This window comes from Sinocyclocheilus rhinocerous, unplaced genomic scaffold (genome assembly GCF_001515625.1).
Source record: "Sinocyclocheilus rhinocerous isolate Xijiao unplaced genomic scaffold, SAMN03320098_v1.1 scaffold449, whole genome shotgun sequence".
In the NCBI taxonomy this organism is placed as follows: domain Eukaryota; kingdom Metazoa; phylum Chordata; class Actinopteri; order Cypriniformes; family Cyprinidae; genus Sinocyclocheilus; species Sinocyclocheilus rhinocerous.
The window spans coordinates 1,508,929-1,528,778 of NW_015652285.1; the positions used below are offsets into that span (position 1 = coordinate 1,508,929).

At 38.7% G+C, this 19,850-nt stretch overlaps 1 protein-coding gene across 1 annotated transcript in view; it reads right to left on the minus strand.

The window, feature by feature from the left end:
• Positions 1 to 19,850, minus strand: part of ttn.2 (titin, tandem duplicate 2) — a 163,180-nt gene that overhangs the window by 135,445 nt on the left and 7,885 nt on the right. The window contains exons 17-19 of the mRNA XM_016520236.1: positions 19,022 to 19,210; positions 17,517 to 17,567; positions 3,530 to 3,808 (exon numbers count right to left, since the gene is read on the minus strand). Coding sequence (XP_016375722.1) covers positions 3,530 to 3,808; positions 17,517 to 17,567; positions 19,022 to 19,210 — 519 coding nt within the window. The remainder of the gene's footprint in view (positions 1 to 3,529; positions 3,809 to 17,516; positions 17,568 to 19,021; positions 19,211 to 19,850) is intronic.

Genomic DNA, 19,850 nt, shown 5'->3' on the forward strand with positions numbered 1-19,850 from the left:
TTGACTGTAACCAAGCAACTGCAGGTATCACTGCGAGCTTCACTTGATGCTTGGCAGATATAATCTCCACTGTCTTCAACACAGCAATTGGAAATTTGTAGTTTAGCAACTGAGTCGATGAAGGTCATTTGGTATTTATCATTTGAGCTAATTTCAGTTTCATTTTTATACCATCTAATACTGATCTCTGGGCTGCCAGTGACTTTACATTCCAAAGTTGCAAGACTCCCATTCAATGCTAGTTTAGTCGAGTCAAGTTTCATTACAAATTTTGGAGGTTCTAAAAAAAGAGAATAACACATTAAGATGAATTAACTGAAGAATTATTCTGTAAAAAATTATGGAAAAACAATTCATCAAGAGTAAGAAAAAGCACCTTTCACAAATAAGGCTGCTGTGCATGAGACCTTTCCAGCATCATTGGAAACTTGGCATGTGTATTTTGCAGACTGAGATGGCTTCACAGAGTGCAGCTCCAGTGAACTTGAGTTGGCTTCTTTCTTGATGAAGCAAGTTCCTCCAGTTAACATTTCTTTGTCTTCTCTGAACCACTTAATAATAAAAGGTGCTGTCCCAGTGAATGCAGCTGTTAGGACAACTGTAGTTCCTGGTATAACATCTTGGTTTTGAGGTTTCAAAGAGAAGACTGGGGGTTCTAAAGTTAGTTTGAAGAGGGAAGAGATTATTTTAACAACCATATACAAAACAATAATTTTCAATCGATAAGATATGATTGATTATTCTAACCTTTAACAGAAACAGTTCCACTTGTTTCACTGTGTCCTGCAGCATTAGTTGCATGGCAGGTGAAAACCCCAGCATCTGATGTCTCTAAATCAGTTATTTTCAGTATTGCAGTGCTTTCCTGCATTTCTGTTTTATACTTTGTTCCAGTTGTAATGTCCTTTCCTTCTTTGAACCAAGATATCGTTATAGGTTGGGATCCTGACACTTTGCATTCCAACTGAATAGTACCTCCAACATTACCATCTACCTTCTTAAGTGTTTTTGTGAAAGTGGGGGGTATTATTTTATCTGCTCAACAGAAGTAAAACACCATTGTAAAAAAAAAATATGCACACACACACACACACACACAAAAACACAAAATGAAAGATAATTTTAAAAGAATAGCACTAACCAAGAACAACAATTGAGCAAGGGCATTGCTCTTTTCCAACCCGATTAGAAACTTCAACTTTGTATTCACAGCTATCTCCCCTCTCTGCTGAGAGGATTTTCAAGGCTGCCACATTATCTTTGAAAGAGATTTTGCATTTTCGACTTCCTGTAATCTCTTTGCCATCTCTGAACCATTTTACTTTGAGATCTGGACTCCCTGAAACTTTGCACTCGAGAGTAGCAGAGTCACCTGCAGTCACACTGATGGATGGCGGTTTCTCAACAAATCTAGCTGGTTCTTTAACAAAAATGAAATAAATCAATGAATAAATCAATGATAACAATAAAAGTGTTACAAAATACAATGTTGAATATAGTGATATGCTTAATATGTTTAATTCTAACCTTGAACTGATACAGTGGCCTCGCATTTTTGTTTTCCAGCCTCATTTTCAGCTTGACAAGTATATTTCCCCCCATGGTTAATGGCCACATTTGCTATTGCCAGAATAGCAATGTTGTTTTCAAAAGTCGTGGTAATATTAGGATCATCATCTCTGACTATCTCAGAATCTTTAAACCACTGAACTGTGAGAGGAGCAGAACCCTTCAGAGTTCCCTGCAGTTTCACAGCACTGCCTAAAACTGCAGTAGTGTTCTCAACTTTTTTTACAAACAATGGTGGGTCTGCATGAAAAAAAAGCCATATTCATTTTCACATTTAATAAAATGTTAACAAAAAAAAAAGTTTAGGCCATTGAAATTGATTGTACCAACCTTTCAATTTTGCCACTGCTTTTGAAGTTATTCTGCCAACGTCATTAGAAATGCAACACTGGTAATCTGCAACATCTGCACTTTCAAATGATTTGATTTCCAAATATGCAACTGTCTCTTTTGAGACAATACTATACTTCTTGTCAGAGGATACTGGGTTTTTATTCTTAAACCAGGTCACCTCAAATGGAGCGGTGCCTGTAACTTCACATTCAAGCTGGGCTGTGCTCCCCTTGACTACCTCCACCATTTGCAACTCCTTTTTAAATGCAGGAGGTTCTAAGAACAATAAGAGCAATAAGATTTAAGATGACTCTTCTATCGCAATGTAATGAGCAATATATCAGAACGTAAGAATCTTGAGTATTACCTTTTACAGTTACTTGAGAGGTGCAGCTTTCACAGCCAGCCTCATTCATCACTTCACAAGTGTAATTTCCACTGTCAGACTCCGATAAGTTAATAATCTCAAGAGTGGCTTGGCCAGCTTTGAAAGTTATTTTGTGCTTTTCAGAGGAACTAAGTGGTTTGTCGTTCGAAAACCAAGTCACGTGGAGTTCAGCTGATCCTTTGACAGTACACGACAGACGTGATGACATTCCTTGTTTCCATAAGATCTTAGGCTCCAGCCTTTTAACAAAGACTGGAGGTTCTAAGGGTTCAAATGCAATGGAGGAAAAAAGATTTTTGATTTGTTTGCAAGAAAAAGACATGTTAAGAAAAAGACAGCTTAATATAAATAAGGGACATGTGAAGGAGCACAGTAAAAATAAACTGCAATACTTTCTATGGCAAATAAGAGCAGCATCAACTGATGCTTAAGCTTTGTAAACTCTGTCTAAGAAATGCAAATGCACACTGACAGAAATTAATACCCTGACATGCAGATTTGTTTCAAATACTGCATTAACAAAGGGTATTAATCTCAAAGTCTTACCTTGCACTGTCACACTAGAAGAGCAACTGCTGCTTCCTGCATCATTGGCAGCAGTACAGGTATATGAACCTGTATCTTTGAGTTTAGCCTTTTGAATATCAAGACAGGCTATTTTTTCCTCGAAAGCTAGTTTACAGTCCATTGTAGTATGGAGTTTCTTGCCATCTCTCATCCAGGTGATGGAAACCCCATTGTCTTCATCTACCTGACACTCAAGACGTAGTGGGTTTCCCTCAGCAATAGTGGTTGCCTCAAAGCTCTTCACAAAGTTGGGTTTGTCTACAACCCTCAGTTCAGCACAGCATGTAGCTGTACCAACACTGTTTGAAGCTTTGCAAAGATATGATCCCTGATCACTTTGTTGTAAATTCAAGATTTCAAGAAAATACTTGTTCTTGTCAGAGGACGCTTTGCAGTGATCATCAAGTGAAATGGCAATATTGTCTTTGTGCCAGACAACATTCATTGGTTCAGAACCAGAAATAACACATTGAAATTTTGCTTGCTTTCCCACAAATAAAGTCATCGAATCAGGTTTTGATACAAATTCTGGAGGGAACATTTCTATAAAAAGAAGATTTCAACAAATAGAAATAAATAACTTTATCAACAAAGTATCAAACACAAAGCATGTCAACTCCAGAGAAAAGTCAAGAAGACAAATGGACAATAAGAAAGGTATATTTTTCTTACCTGTCACACTTAGTTTAGCAGAGCAGCTGTCACTTCCATGGCGGTTTGAAGCTTTGCAGGTAAATTCTCCACTATCAGCGACTGTTGGGCTAAATATCTCCAGAGATGAGGTGTGAAGACGACTGATAATCCTGCATTTGTCACTATGTCTGAGCTCAGAACCAGACTTCAACCACTTGAAGGTCACACCTGGAGCCTCCTCAATCTCACATTCGAACTTTGCAGGACTGCCAACACTGACCTCCAGATTTGTAATTTTGTGCCTGAAAACAGGTGGCACTGAATCGTGCACACAGACAAAAAGCAAATTAGTACATTATATTTAACATGTTTGCTGACAAGTAATGAGTATGAGCATGAAAAGCAGAAACCACCGATTGGCACTTTCAAAAACCTGAAATGTTCTACAAAAACATTTAGTACAAAGTTTAGCAGGTTAAGCGGCTAAATGTAACTATTCACCTTAACCATCTTTAATTTTTACAGATATGGTATTTTCAAAAAGTGCCAATTTCTGTGGTCACTGTAATGGAGCAGTAAGAAAAGAAAAATTCAAGAGTGACTGTGAAGAGTAATGGTGATCTCGCTATGAGGGAGGAAAAAACATTGAATAAAGAGTGAAATAATGACTTGACATCCTGGCATGCATGCAAAAAAAAAAGATCAATTATGAGGTGCTCAATGACTGATGAAGAAAACAACAATGGAGTATTTCATAACCAATTCCCAGAGATGAATAAAATAAAAAGTGGTAAATACTGCAGGAGTGAAGGAGGAGATGAACGTTGGAATGACACTGAGAGATCCAGCAGGTTAAGGGTTGATGTGAAGAAGTGAAGACATGCTAACATTTTCAGTGATGTGAAAATGGTGGCAAAATCACAGAATTGTGAAGATGATAAGAGTGGAAGACATTACGAAGGTATCTTCATATGAAATACATAGATCTTTTCTATTAGTTGGTGTGGAGATACTGAGAAAGCATGTCTGATGAAGCGTGTCTATTTTAGCTATAAACGGCAAGAGTTAGTCATGTGAGATGGGATGGCAAAATAATTCCCATAAATCCAACCTCTTGAGACCACAGTGATGTGAGAGGATGTTGAGGTCTTGCCGGCATCACCTACAGCCTCACAGGTATATTCTCCTTGATGATCCTTCGTAACCTTGCTGATTACTAGTGTGTAAGTGTCGTGGTCTTTGGAACACTTGAACTCTTTGCCAGATTTAATTGATTTTCCATTAAAAAGCCAATTTACTTTCGTTACATGTCTAATAGTCAATGAGAATTTTGCCTCTGAATGTTCATCTATTTCAATATCCTCCAAGGAGCTTTCAAAAACTGGGTAAGCCTTCTCTCTAATTTCTTCTTTCTCTAATTTCATAAATGCTTCGGTTATATATTCCTCCCTTTCCTCTCTCTGAAAGACGACTTCAGTCGACCGCTCGATAGGAACAGGCCCCAAAACAAGTTCAGTTGTCATACCTTCTGCCCCTACATCCTTCTCAAGTTCTTTTACTGACACAGATCTGGTTTCTTGTCGCTCAACATGGATGGACTGCTGAATCTCAATTTTTGATTCACTTGCCATTTGAATTGTTGACTGTTGCACAAAAGCTTGCTCTTTAGCTGTTACGGACTGAAAAGAGACTTTCGCTTCAGTTTTCACAGTTGCAGACTGAGACATTGGTGATGTAAAAGGCTCTACATTTTCTGTCAATCTTACCATCTCTACCACAGGGGAACGCATTTCTTTTGTAGAAGCCTTGGTAACCTGTAATCTTTGGGGCCTGTCAATTTGCATTGTGCCTGGCTGCTCTGAGATCATAACCTGTTGCTCTCGATAGACAATGGAGTAGAAAGCAGCTTTAAGTTCACTTCTGAGATCAGCAGTCTGGGGGTACTCGCCTTCAAAAGCAATTGTAATTTCAAGTGGGGCACTTGCACTTGTAATAAGATATGTGAACATGACATATTTGGGTTCTTTCCTTTCTTTTACCTCATGAATTTCTACAGCTCCTAGACTCTCAACTACATCTGCCAGGATCAATGGCTGGTCAAGAGCAACAGCAGCTGCAAGAGCACTTTTTAATTGGTGCTTAATGTCCAATGAATGTGGTTTTGGAGGCGAAATAACAAAAGTGAGCTCTTTGGGTAGAGTTTGGCTCTCTCTTGACTCTGACACTAAAAGAGTACCCATCTTCTGCTTACTGACAACTGCTGTGGATGTTTCAGATTGTGTAATATCCTGAGATAGCTCACCTTTGATTAGACGCTTTTCTTCCATTAATATTGACTGTCTAACAGACTGTCCTTCTTGAATTTGAACTGCGAAATCTTGTTCGGTGGCATCAAGGGCAATGCTACTCTCTGTCGAGATAGCCTTTTCTTCAACATAAATTAATTCAGATGGAATTTTGGGTTCAACTTCGCTTTTAGACACGCATTTCTCAATTGTTCCTATATTCTCTGTGTGCCCCTCCTCTATATCCTGACTCTCTGACACAGATGGCACATGCATGATATTCCAGTGATCTTCTTTCTGTACTAGGGCACGCTGCTGTTTAACATCACTTACAAAAGGAGTTTCCTTTGGTAATGGCACTGGCTCTGAAAAGACTTGAAGAATGCTTTCAGGTTTGGGTTCCTTTCTGATTTCAGACTGCACACCTTTAACAGACACATCAAGATCTTTACAATAATCTGCTGTATGCTCTCTTTTTTCTTCTGTGCTTGCAGCATGATGACGGGCTTTTTCTTGTCTCTGTACCGCAATCTGTTCGTCTGGATTTTCCATTGAGATTATCCCTTCTTTCGTCAACGTATTTTCTAAATGAACTGCCTGAAGATGCAAAGGGGCAGGAGCTTCCTTACCAGGCTGAATTGAAATTTTTGTTTCTTGTGCTGAAAACTGAGAAGACTCCTCACATGTCACCATCTGTTGTAAATCCACTGACACTGTATGCTTAAGAACAGGACTTTTTTGAGCATCTGCTTTCTCTGGGCTTGGCTTCTCACTGCTAAACCTGCCTTCAGATGGAAGAATATCCTGATCTGTGATGACCTGTAAATGCAGAACTTGACCTTCTTCTCTCTGGGACTGCACTGCAATGGCACTTTCTAAACCTGGGATCAAACTTGACTGATCAGCTTGGAGTTGATGCTTTTCCTCAGCAACAAGAGCCGATTTAAATACACTATCTTTGACTAAAGATGCTGTCTCCTCATCTGGTTTGTGCATCAATAACCTCTCTTCTTTTGATAAAGTCTGAGCAGTCTCACTAACTGAAAGGACAACTGGTTTCGCTGGTTCTTTCTTCACAGATGTCTGAAAGGTAGATTCTTGTGTTGACAGTTCTTTAGAGTGGCCTTCTGTGATCTGTTGTTTCTCAGTTGAAACTGCACTGTAAAGGATTTTAACTCCCTCTTTAACCTGGTAGCCCTTTTCCTGCTGAGTATGCGGTATAACCTGTGAATGTTCTTTAACAATCGGGAGTTTTGTCTCAACTTGGTGACTTGATATCAGATACTTGGGCTCAGGAGATGACTTGATCTGTTCTGTTTCTCTGGTTGATAAAGGCTCAGCTTTGACAATCGTCAGTGGAGTTACACTCTCAGTTATGGCAGACATTACCTGTGAGGGATGCTCTTTCTCAATTTCTAGCTCTGTAACCTCAGGACTTTTGATTCGTTCAAAGTGCTGTTCTGTGAAACCTTGGCGTTCTTGAACTGCTGAGGTCATAGTAGCCATCTGGAGCTGTTTCAAATGGGTTGCTACCACTGGTTGTGGCTGAACTGAAGCAGATATGACTCTCTCTTGAACTTCATGAGACTGCAACACGGCAGCTTGATGAGTCACCTGCTCCTTGTGCATAGTTGCAATGGAAACATCCAGGTCATGCAGAGTATCAACCTGCTCACTCGTTACCATTTGCCTATCTTCTGTGCCAATGGTGTAAATTACCTGATGGTCTCCCTGCAAACTAGCACCTGCCTGTCCAGGTAGGCTAACACTGTACAAGCGAGATTCAGTGGCTTCCTCTTTCATGGACACCTTATAACTTTTTTGCTCTTGGACTAATTGCTGTTTATGAAATACAGAGACTTTTTTGTGGAATACTATCAGCTCAGCACTGCAGCTTGCCTCCCCAAATGGATTGACAGCCTTGCATGTGTAGAGTCCACTGTCACTCTGTTGGATATTATTCATGATAAGGATGCCAGAGCCGTCTGGGTTACTTACAACAGAACAGGTCTGGCTTGACTTAATTTGAGAATTACCCTTAAACCACTGAACATCAGGGAAAGGAGTACCAGTAACTCTATACTGAAATTTTACCTCGCTGCCCTCTGCACACTGCACAGGTTGGATTTGTGTGGTAAAGCATGGTGGTTGCCCTGGTAGCTTGAACATTTGTTCCACCCATTTTTCTGCTGCTGATAATTGACTCACTTTTACCTTTAACATTGTCTTGCAGGTGGTTTGGCCAAATCTATTACTGGCGGTACAAGAGTACTCTCCCTCATACTCTTTCTTGACTTGTGTTATTATTAAGGTGTACTCATCTTTCTCTTCTACAAACCTATAAACTGTTGAAGAAGTGATAACTTTTCCATTGTGGAACCACTGAACTTTTGGCTTTGGAAAACCAGATACTGTGACAGTAAACCTAACTGACTCTCCGACGGTAACTTCGGCAGATGTAAGCTTGGACTGAAACACAGGTTTCTCTTTTTTCCTTTCCAAAGTACTGGAAAAACGCTTTTGTTCTGGCTTGAGTTCAAGTGTTTTTGATTTTTCAGGTAAATGTAGTGATGTGCTGTAGGTTTCTTCCTCTTCTTCGGTCTTCACAGTCAAACTAGAAAATTCTGTATGAAAATAATGGGATTAAAGATTCACCAAAATATCCTCAGAAATCACAAGAAAGATAAAGATGGAGGTCATTCAGTATGAGTCAAGAAGCGGACATAATAATGCCCTTAAGAGATTAAAAAGAAAAAATGCAAAATAACAGTAAATTGTTTGATCATAATTTTATTTACTTTTCATGTAAACAGAATTACAATAAATGGGTAGAACAACACGTTTGTGTTTCTAATGAAATTATGGCACACAGATTTCATTTTCTTTATTTCTATCCATAAAGGTTTGACTAGCTCACCTGGATTTGTACCCCCAAAATTAACAATAATTGATGAAACTGAAGGGCATAGAAATGAGAACACATAAGAAAACTGTCTAACCTATGTTTATTTTTTATTTACAACCTATTAAATCCTTAACTGAATTACCACTACTTTTACAAAATCATGATCGAACTATACAACAAAAACGTTAGATTATTATCCAACTCTATGCAGTCTTACTAATACTGCAAATGATGAACTTGAGCAAGGAAAATCTAGTCTCTCCAAACAATTTCAAATAAGTATTCAAATTATTTTTCCTTACTTTTTTTTCTGATCACACTTGTAACATTAAGGAAAAAAAAAAATACACAAAAGGGGAAATTAATATTCATGCAATTTGAATTAAAACACTTTTTGAAAACTTAACTTTACTTTTATCTATTATTCTGGGCATGCATTGTCAAGAAATGTTATTAGATCTTTCAAAACGGTGCTTGAAATTCACCTGAACTCAATTCACCAACAAAAAGAAAGACCCAGGACACCACCAGAGAGGAAAACAATAAAAAAGAAGACTTACTCAAGAGTAAATGAGGATCAAATCGTGTCTTTTCAATAAATTAGGGATAATTAAAATATATACTAATCAAAAACAATTTTGAATGCAGATTGAGCAAAAGTTTCTATACATAATTTCACAATAATGTACAATTGTAATACATAAAAAAATTGTGTACTACATTACATCTATTCAAAGTAAACAAAACAACAAACCTGCTTGACATTGTTTCATAATCAATTAACTGTTTAAACTGCTGTCAAATTAAAACACTTTCAACAACGAAGTTGTTTCTGTGTAACCAGCTTTGTTTTGGATAATACATTTGAATTCGCCAGCATCACTGTGAGTTACATTTGTTATAAGCAGATTGAAATGTCCTGATGCTTTCTCCTGGATAATATATCTAGCATTTTTTACTGGAGCACCATCTTTGTACCACTCTGCTGTAGGATTTGGTTTGCCGCTCACTAAGCACTGAAGCATTACAGGTGTACCTACAGCTGCAGTGACATTTTGCAGTGGGATTATACATTTTGGGGGGATTTCAGTGACCTGAAACTGAAAACTACAATTGTTTGTTGATTTGCCTTTGAATTCTATTTTGTCGTCTTTTGAGGGTTCCGCAAAGACATCAAAATTAATACTAACATATTTTTCTCCTTGCTCACTTGTCTCGTTATCAGTAACAGCAACCAGTCTGACAGCTTTCTGAGACTCATCAGATTCCTGTTGGAACTCAAATTCAAGCTCTAATTCGGATGTCTGTTCTCCATCAAATGATGAGTTCCCAACAACCAAGTCAAATTTCTGAGGCTGAACTTTTGCACTGCCAAGAGAAACTGCAGTTAGTTCTCTTCCCCTTGTTTTGCCTGAGAATGACTGTGGATTCATAACCATAAGTGACGCCCTGCAAAGTGTTTCACCGACAACATTAATGGCTCTGCATGTATATATGCCACTGTCATGTGTGTTGGCTTTGAGAATCTTCAAAAAATGATTATCACTATCTGAGCTGCAGATGTACTTTTTCTTATCCATAGGAATCTTTACATTTCCTTTGTACCATGACACTATTGGTGAGGGAATACCCATTAAGGAACATTCAAACATTACATTTGTGTTTTCGGGTGTTTCAATGTCATAAATAGGGTTTATAAAACGTGGAGGCATTTCTGTAACTTCAAAAGCTATTTTTAATTCATCACTTTCTTGAGTTATAAAATCCACAGCCCCTTCCTCAAACATGCTTGGCAGAACATCAAGGGATATGATCATACTTTTGTTATCAGCTGTATACTCTGGAATGGTGACAATTTTTACCTGTTTTTCAAATTCTTTCACCTCATTCTCATCTAACTCAACCTCCAACAAGATTTCTTGAGGAGAGGGAGATCTTGACGGATCCTCATCCTCCTCGACATCAAACTCAATGACATGCTGATGGGTAACAGCAGGAGGGGGTAGCATTTGCCTTGCTTCCTGAGAAATAACAACAACCAAAGCAACACTTTTTGCCTCACCAACATAATTAAGAGCCTCACAGATATATTCCCCTTGGTCAGCTTTTGTGATATTCCTAATTTCCAGAGCAATGTTATCACCATCTCTTTCAATACTAGTCCTCTCATCTGCCTCAAGCTCAGTTTTGTTTATAAACCATTTCACTTCTGGAGTGGGTAGTCCAAATACTTCAGCACAGAACTGTAAGGAATCGCCTTCAAAAACTCTTCTTTTTGTAAGTGGCTTAAGGAAAGCTGGAGGAATTCCCTGAACCTTTTCCTGAAGTGTCCCCAAACATAGTGACCCACGTCCTTCTGGAAGAATCATACCCTCATCGATAGTAAACACAGGGGGAGTTGTTTCAATACCCTCATCATCTGGAGAATTGAGAAATTTCGCCGGGGAATAAAAATCTTCACTAGAGCTAGTTGATGGTCTCTTGTGTTCCACAGGGGAAAACGGATACTCGGGAGGAGTCATGACACCCCCTGGAGTCTCTGAGGGGGTATGGAAAGATTCTGGTGACTTCTGAATTTGAGAAATTTCTGTGGATGAAGCTGGTGTGTAGAACCGTTCTATTTCCGTCATCTCTTCACTGACTGTGCTACCTACTTCAATAGACATTTCTGACTCTGGAGACAAAGGCCTTCCCCAATCAGTTGGTGGGTTATAGTAGTCATAAACAGCACTAAAAGTTACTTCTTCTTCCTCAAGTTTGGGAACACCAACAACTGCTAGCCTAGCAGGTTTTTTCTGTTGCTGTTGCAGTCTCTGTGTTTGGTAAGGGTAATCTGAGTCAGATTGCGATGCTCTGTCAACCTCAATTTTGGATTTTACACTAACTAGTTTTGCTATATCTGTGGCTTTCGTCCTATCATGTTTTATATTAACTGGATTGATGTTATCTAGTGGCACGTCCTCATCGTCTGTTCTTCGATTACTAATGGTGCCTATTTTTATTGACTCAATTATTTCAATTGACTGTGCCTTGGTATCTGACATGACAGCTTCTTGAGCAGAGTTATCAATGCCACTTTGCCTAACACATACCTCCTCTTGTATAATTATTTGCTCAACTGTGCTATCCGGAACGGTTTTAGGGCTACCAGAACTATCTTTTGGGTAAATTTTCTCTGGTAATCTAGCCTGGGGTCTGACTAAAGTGGGCGAGTGCTGGACCTCAGTAACATTTGCCAAAGATACAAAATGTTGCGAGTCAAATAATTTTGATTCTATGGAAGACATTCTCATCCCTGACTTTTCTTCTAAAGTATATTCTGTGTTGTCAAGAACTGCCTCTGTAACATCTGGCAAAGCTCTTAATGGGAAGATCTTAGCTGCAGTCAAAGTAGGATCTTCCATCCTGTCCTCACTAGAGAGAATTGACGTTGTTTGTTCCTTTTCACATTGATCAGGCTCAAGAGAAAACTCTGGGATATCTTCTATAGGAAAAGATGACTCATCCTTTGTTTGTACTGTTGGCTCAACAGGCTCATCTATAAAAGATGTTGGTGCTTCAAATGCTTGTTTTAATTTTGTTACTTTAACCTCTGCCCCAGATGACTGCAAACCACAGCCTGTTATTACAGGTATGTCTGAAGCAGTTTTCTTAATGCGCTTGATGAGTTTGGGAGCATCTGGCTGTGGGTAACGGGGATCATCGGTTTTGCTAATATCTTGAAATCCAGCAGGATTAACTGAAGTGAAATGTTCATAATGAAGAACATCCTCACTTTTTTGAGTAATACCTTTGGATGTTATGGAAGAACTTGATACAGTCTTTGTTCCAACTTTGGTGATTTCTGAAAATACGCCAAAAGATCTAGTTTGATTATCCACCTCTGACATGGCAATGGATGAAAATCCAGAGTCCAAAGTTGCAGAATCAAAAGACAATTCAGCAACACTTTCAACCTGCCCAAATTTGTTAGATGCAATACATCTATATGTTCCAGCATCAAGACAAGTAAAATTGTCAATAAAAAGGCTGTAACATTTGTCTTGTACCTCAAATCTATATTTACTGGTATTAAGATCAAGGCAAACATCATCATGGGACCAGACAGCCTCAGGTGTTGGTTCACCAATAATGATGCACTCAAGCATAGCAGTCTGCCCGTCTGAAGCACTAATGTTCTCTAGTTCTCTAACAACCTGGGGAGCTCCACGGCCATCATCAAAAGAAAATGTGAACTTATGCTTCATGGTTTGAGAGGTCCCATCATCAGCCGGAGACTCTGAGGTTTGTTTAACAGGCCCAAATGTGCCTTTAGCCTCATCAACAATCTCTAGCACTGGAGTTGGAGCAGTTATTCTGATCTCAACTGGTGAGGAGTGAATAGACGAGTCTGAAGTTTGCGGTATGTGGATGACTGCCTGAGGCACCTGCAATGTGTATTTGCTGTCTATCTTAGGTTTCGTTAGTGACTTGAGTTCTTCCTCAATCATTTCTTCTTCAGTGAACACTGACTCATCTGTTACTTTAACCTCTTGAGGAGATCCAATCTCTGTCCTTGACAGAACATCTTCAGTTACTTTGAATATGCAACATGTACTTGCTTTTCCATGTTTGTTTGCAATATTACAAGTAAGCAGACCTTGATGGTCAATAGTTGGATAATAAATGGTCAGTGTCGATGAAGTTGCTTTGGAACGAACATCAAAATCAGGGTCTCTCATTATAAGATGTCGATCTTTAAGCCATGAAACAGAGGGTGGGGGATCTCCCTGGAATTGGCAACTTAGTTCAGTCATCTCACCTCTCTTTACCTCAACCTCTGGAATTAATGTTGTCACAAATACAGGTGCTCCCGGTTTTACTATACTCGTAGAGATTTTCCCTGCAGTGGGAGTAACACTGGGGATTTCTTGTTTTGAGAGGGTTTTCTGTTGCTTTATTACATCAGGATCCTGTCTAGGCATTGTCACATCTTTTACATTACCATGATGCCGCTGAACTACATCCTTATTACCCAAATATCGCCTTTCAATACATCCAGTCACATCTGTACTAATTTTATCGGTCACAAACTGCTCAGGCTTTGTATACGAAAGAACTTTTCCAGTTGGTGAAGCTGTGGACGTCAACATTGTCTCAGGTGTTTCAACAGAAGACTGCACATGCTCTGAAATGGCCCAATTAGATTCTAATTCAACACTTTCTTCTTGCTCAATTGGAACATCTTGTTGCCATTTTTTAATACGCTTTGCTAGAGCCTCCTCCTCACTGACAAAATAGTCACTTTCAGTCCTTAACTTCTCACTATCAGCTTCAGAAAGAATCTGCTTATGTGTTTTAGACCTATCAGTTACATAGGACTGAGAAGAAACATCACTAAAGCACCTCTCCTTTGCTGTTCTCTGTGGTGATCTCCTATTCATCTCTTCCACCTCAACATCTTTATATGCTGCTCTTTCTAAAGCACTCTCAGTAACACCACCCCAATCAGGATCTAGTTCAACAGCCTGTTCTTGCACAGTCAAAACATCTTGTTGCCATTTCATTATACGCTGGGTCAATGCCTCTTTTTCACTCACAGGATCGTTTTCACTTTTTAACTCATTTATTCTTTCTCGTGATAAATGTAACTCACTCTCACCTGAGCGTTCATGTGAACGTTTTTCTTTGAATGAAGATCTTGAATTCTTTGTAAATGAGGATTCCCTTTGATCTTTTAAAGCTGCTGCTTCTTCATTTTGGGCTTTACCCAAAGATTCATGAAAATAAGAGCCTTTTTTCTCTGACTTTTGGGGCACAATAGACTCTGCCTTATCAACCTGCACATCTTGTTGCCATTTAGCTAAAAACTGATCTTCACTCTCGAATTGATCACTCTCCAAGTTTTTCTCAAGGATGTTCTCCACAGACATAGCTCTCTTTTCTAATTCCTGTACAGGAGCCCTTTTATTTTCGTGTTGCAGACCATCATCGGCAGGAAATTGTTCCTCCTTTAACTTCACTACCTTTGCTCTTGTACACTCTTTGTCTGCTGGCTTCTCATGTGATGGACTGATTTCCTTTGTACTGCTGACTTGTTTGGAAGCTTGTCCTGTCTCTAACCACTGCAACACAAAAGGTTCCTTTGCCTTGACCTGTTGTGCTTCATCCCACTGCACATCTTGTTGCCATTTTCGAATGCGTTGAGCTAAGAACTGATCTTCACTTTCTAAGCACTCACTCTCTAGGTTTTTCTCAAGGATGTTTTCCACAGACATAGCTCTCTTTTCTAATTTCTGTACAGGAACCGTTTTACCTTCATCACCAAAAAATATTTCTTTCATTGGCTTCACTGCCTTGGCTCTTGAAGACTCTTTTTCTTTTGACTCTTCGTGTGATGAGCTTATCTCCTTTGTATTGCTCGCTTGTTTGGAAGCTTCTCCTGCCTCTAACCACTGCAAGACAAATGGTTCTTTTGCCTTAGTCTGCGCCTCATCATCCCACTGACTAAGGCTAGCATCATCTTTGTGCACTAAAATATCATATTTTATGTCCTTTTCTGACTCCTCTTTCGATGTGATCCTTTGATCCATCCGTGCATCAGATACATCAACTTGGACGTCTTTTCTTAAAGTTTCTTCTAGAGGAGGTTCACCCTTCATCATTCGAAGTGCCCTAGATCTTGACTGAGGCTCAAAAGAGTGTCTAACTCTTCGATCAGTTGATTGAGAGCGAATTCCGGTAATTCTCTCCAGTCTACTCTGATATTCTGCTGAACCTCTACCACTTTCACCTTGCTCACCAGGATGAACGACATGTTGAACTTCAGGCAAAGTAGATGGCTTGACTCTGAGTCTCTCAACGTAATCTGTGTAACAAGGCTCACTTGTAACTGATTCCACTTCAAACTCAGATGAGGACATTGTAGAAATAGAAAGTCTCTTTTTCTTTTTGACAGCCTTTTGTAAGAGACTGAGTTTTGCTTTAACCTCTCCATGAAGGCTGTCTGTGTCGCTAAATCTGTCGCTGTACCTATCACTACACCGGTCACTGAATTTATCACTAAACCGATCACTGTATCGGTCACGTCCTGTGAATCTGTCACAGTATATATCACTGTATCGATCACTGAACCTCTCGTATCTCTCATACATCGGAGTTGGAGAGCGTGCACGTTCAGATGCTGTCTCAAACTTGCTGTCCCTGTCTGTTCTTGATGGGGATGAAGTTCTAAAATACATTGTTCGGAACAGAGTGCTTTTTGATCTATGACGTCCCTTAGTTTGCCCTTTAGTTGTTTTATCAAAAGGAGAGCCAACACATCTTAGATCTACTCTAAATGTTCTTTCTTTTGTTGAATCAGCTAATGAATCGGAGCTCGAGTGGGCTTTGTTTGAAGATCTAGAATGAATGAAATAAGTAACATCTTGCTCTTCCCTCAGTGATACAAGAAGTGATGCTGTGGTTTCAGCAGATCCTTCAGTGTTAATTGCCATGACTTTGTAACTGCCTGAATCTTTTTCCTTAATCCCCTCAATTGTTAAACTGGTTGCGTGCATATGCATTTTACTAACTGTATATATTTTACGATGGTGCTCCTTCTGTATTTGTCTGTTATTATGAAACCACAATATCGTTGGAGGTGGCATTGCAACTAGCTTGCACTTAAAAGCTGCAGTGTCACCCTCCACAACAGACTGAAATTTCAGCTTTTTGGTGAAGGAGGGTTTAATGTTTTCAGATGGGGCTACAAGACCTTGATCTAAATTTTCTTCTGGGTCTGAAAATGCACTAGATTGTGGTCTTCCTTTTTCCATGTGTTCAGTTCCTTCATTATAAAACAACTCTGGAAAAAAAGGAGACAAATTTCAACAAAATGCACAGTTTGCTAAAGAAACTGAAATATATATCAAATAGAATATTAATAGATATATTAAAGCATGCATCAAGTCACAAAGCCATAAAAAACAAATTCACTCACCATATTTGTTCGAATAAACGCAAGACTTGAGTCTTTATTAAAGATTCTGACACGAAAATCGCTTGATGTTTTGTTCCTTCTTCTGTGGACAGTTCTTCAAAGCATAAATTTCTTTTCAAAGCATTAATACGTATCCAAATAATACTGATCTGTTCCGCAAAAGAGCCTCTTATATATTTAAATTGGTGTATATATATCCTAAAATATTCCTTACCTGACTTGCAGAATGATGAATAAACGCCCTTTCTAATCCTTAGAATGACGGAAATCTTTCATACATATAGAGAAACATCACTCTCTATTGATAAAAAGAAGAGTGTGGTCATTAAAACAGCTCTAGATTTCTTTGAGAAGGCGTTTATTCGAACTAATATAGTTTACACGTATAACCATGTTATTTTAAAAAGCAAACAACATTAATCACATACCGCTATCTGCAAGCCAGTCTAAGAAATATTTGCAGGAAGGTGTTCCAGATGCAAGAAACATAAGAAGCAATTAAAAGATGTGGCTAATTCCATATCTTTTAAAACGTAATTTCCTGTGGTCTGGAACTTTTAAAGGACAATCATCCTGCACTTTTTACTTCTAAAACAACCAAGAAGTACCATATCCTTCATGCTTTTCAAAGGGGAATGAACAGATGCAAAACTTTGCAAAAGTGCTTCACAGCAAGCATTTTACCAATCAAATTGCTTGCTATCCAAAAACACTTGATTCCAACCATACACATATCCAACAGTAACATATGAAAGTTGTTCCCATTAAAGAGGATGTGTTTGCATGCAATACAATATGCTTGGAAATGTTAAATTTAATAGTTTTACAGAGAGACATCATTATTAAATAAGTTTTATACTGTAATTAAGACCCTACCTTTGACCTCTTCCTCAATTTTTGCTTCAATCTCCTCTCGTGCTTTTGTAACTGTAAAAAAAAAATAAGAGTAATATGAATAAATGAATAACAAACAATTAGCCAAATATGCCACCTACAACATGCAAAATCCAAGCAAACATCACTGTAGCAATAATCCATTCTGCATGTAAAAACAAATGTAAAAATGTTAAAAAGATGTGAAACATGGGATTTCGAAAAAGCATGCATTTGCCAGCCCGACGCCAAGAGAGCACTGTATGATACAACTTCTTCAGCAGCACTGACAAGGTTTCATAAAGTGAAGTTAGTAAAGGTGATCAGGAAATTCACTGAGAGATTCTTGAGGTTGACTGAAAGGCTTAAAAAGTAAATGACGTGAATTAATCGTGATTTGTTAATCAAAAACCATATACTACTTTGATCTCAATTACCTTCTTCTGTTACAGCAAGGATGGCTGAGCAAGCTGCCTCTCCTGCGATATTGACTGCTTTGCAAGTGTACTGTCCAGCATGCTCAGAGAAAGTATCAACTATGATTAGCGTAGCAGTGTTTGTCATCTCATCAAAATGAAAGACAACATTTTTGGTAGGCTTTATAGACTGTTGGTTATGGAACCAACATATCTCTGGTTTTGGCATGCCAGACACACAAGCATGGAATCTAGCCACTTCTCCGTGAGCCACCACGCAGCTCACAATAGGCTGAATAAAAGTTGGCCTTTGGCCAGTAGGATCCTTCTGAACAGTCTTAATGCTTGTGAAGAGGCTGGATGTGGCTTGCTCAGATGTATAGTCCGTAATTTGTGTTTGTCCTGAAAGGAAGTATTGATTTGTCCTCAACTAATTACTATAGTGCACACATTGAAGTTTGTTTGTACAAAACTCGTTCTGTTTTCACATTTGTCTGACAAAATTGGTCTGTATTAACTGTAGGGCTGTTTCAGCTATTTCAGCATTATCTATCTCATGCTTTTGTGTAGTCACGCATTAATAAATTCAGTTCTTTTTTTAAGGAAAGTAAAAAAAGGCCTATTCGCAATCATTACATATTCAGCAGTTTGTGTGGATGACACTTAGCATAAATTTATGCATTTTACTCATTGCACTTACAAAAAAAAAATCAACAGATTTTAGATTTCTCACACTGCATAAAAATACATAGGTAAGGTGAACTGAAAAAAAATGCAGTTCTCTGCTTGTTTTTGAATGAATATTTCTATCAGTGATAGAATGCCAATTATTTTAAGAATTTACGGAGAAACCAGTGCTCAGCTAGTCACTTGTGCATTCATGTAGTTCTAATTCACTCTGAATTGTTCATTCAGTTTTTAGAAATCATTGTTTTAGTAATCATTGTTAGCTTTGAAAGCCCTAATTAACAGACAAATCACCACCAACTGTGTTATTAATTAATAAAAACTAACATACATTATAATTAAAGCCATTATCAGTTTTTTTTTTATTAGTTTGCGATTTTTGGTTGGTAAGAAAGTTTAACTCACCGTCCACTTTCAGTACAGCAGAACAGGAGACCATTCCTGCAGAGTTACGGGCAACACATGTGTACTCGCCCTCATCCTCAGGATAAACTCTGGTGATCTCCAACTGACAGTTTTCATCAAACTGAGACACTCTGAATATATCAGACTGCTTGATCTCCTTATCTTTGCAATACCAAGTAATTGTCAGATCTAAACAGGAGTAAATCAGAGGAATAAGCATAAGCATCAATTAAAGGCAGGGTATGTGATTTTTCAAAAACACTTTAGAAAACTGATTCGGGCCGAATAACAAAAACTTGTAGCCAATCAGCAATAAGGGGCGTGTCTACTCGTGATGTGGAGGAGAGAGCTTTCAGTGCATACAGAAAGAGAGCCGAGCGACAGAAAGAGAGAGATGGCGGATAAAAAACAAAAGAGGAAAACGTCTGCGGAACGATAAGGCAAGAAGTAGGACCCGTGTAAATATCGGATCAGCTTTCCAGAGAACTCAAGGAGCGGAGGCCTGCGATCGGACGCCGAGGTTGCTTTGTTTCTTCTCAATAGGTGAGTAACACCGTGCCTACAACAGCTAAAGTCTGCCTACACTAGACGCGATCAAACGACCGTTGAAAACCATTTGAAATGTATGTCAGCACGTCATAAATAGAACCCGGCAGCAGTTTTCTGTCGGGATTTGTTGCGCCGCGCCGCTCACCTCCGTAGACACGGTGTAACATTGGTTTTGCTTTGTTTCACAGAACCAATCGTTGCCTGGGTTGCGTATGTAGTAATTTTTCAACTCAAAAAGGGAAATATTTATGACGAATTATAACTGGTTATGATTCATAAT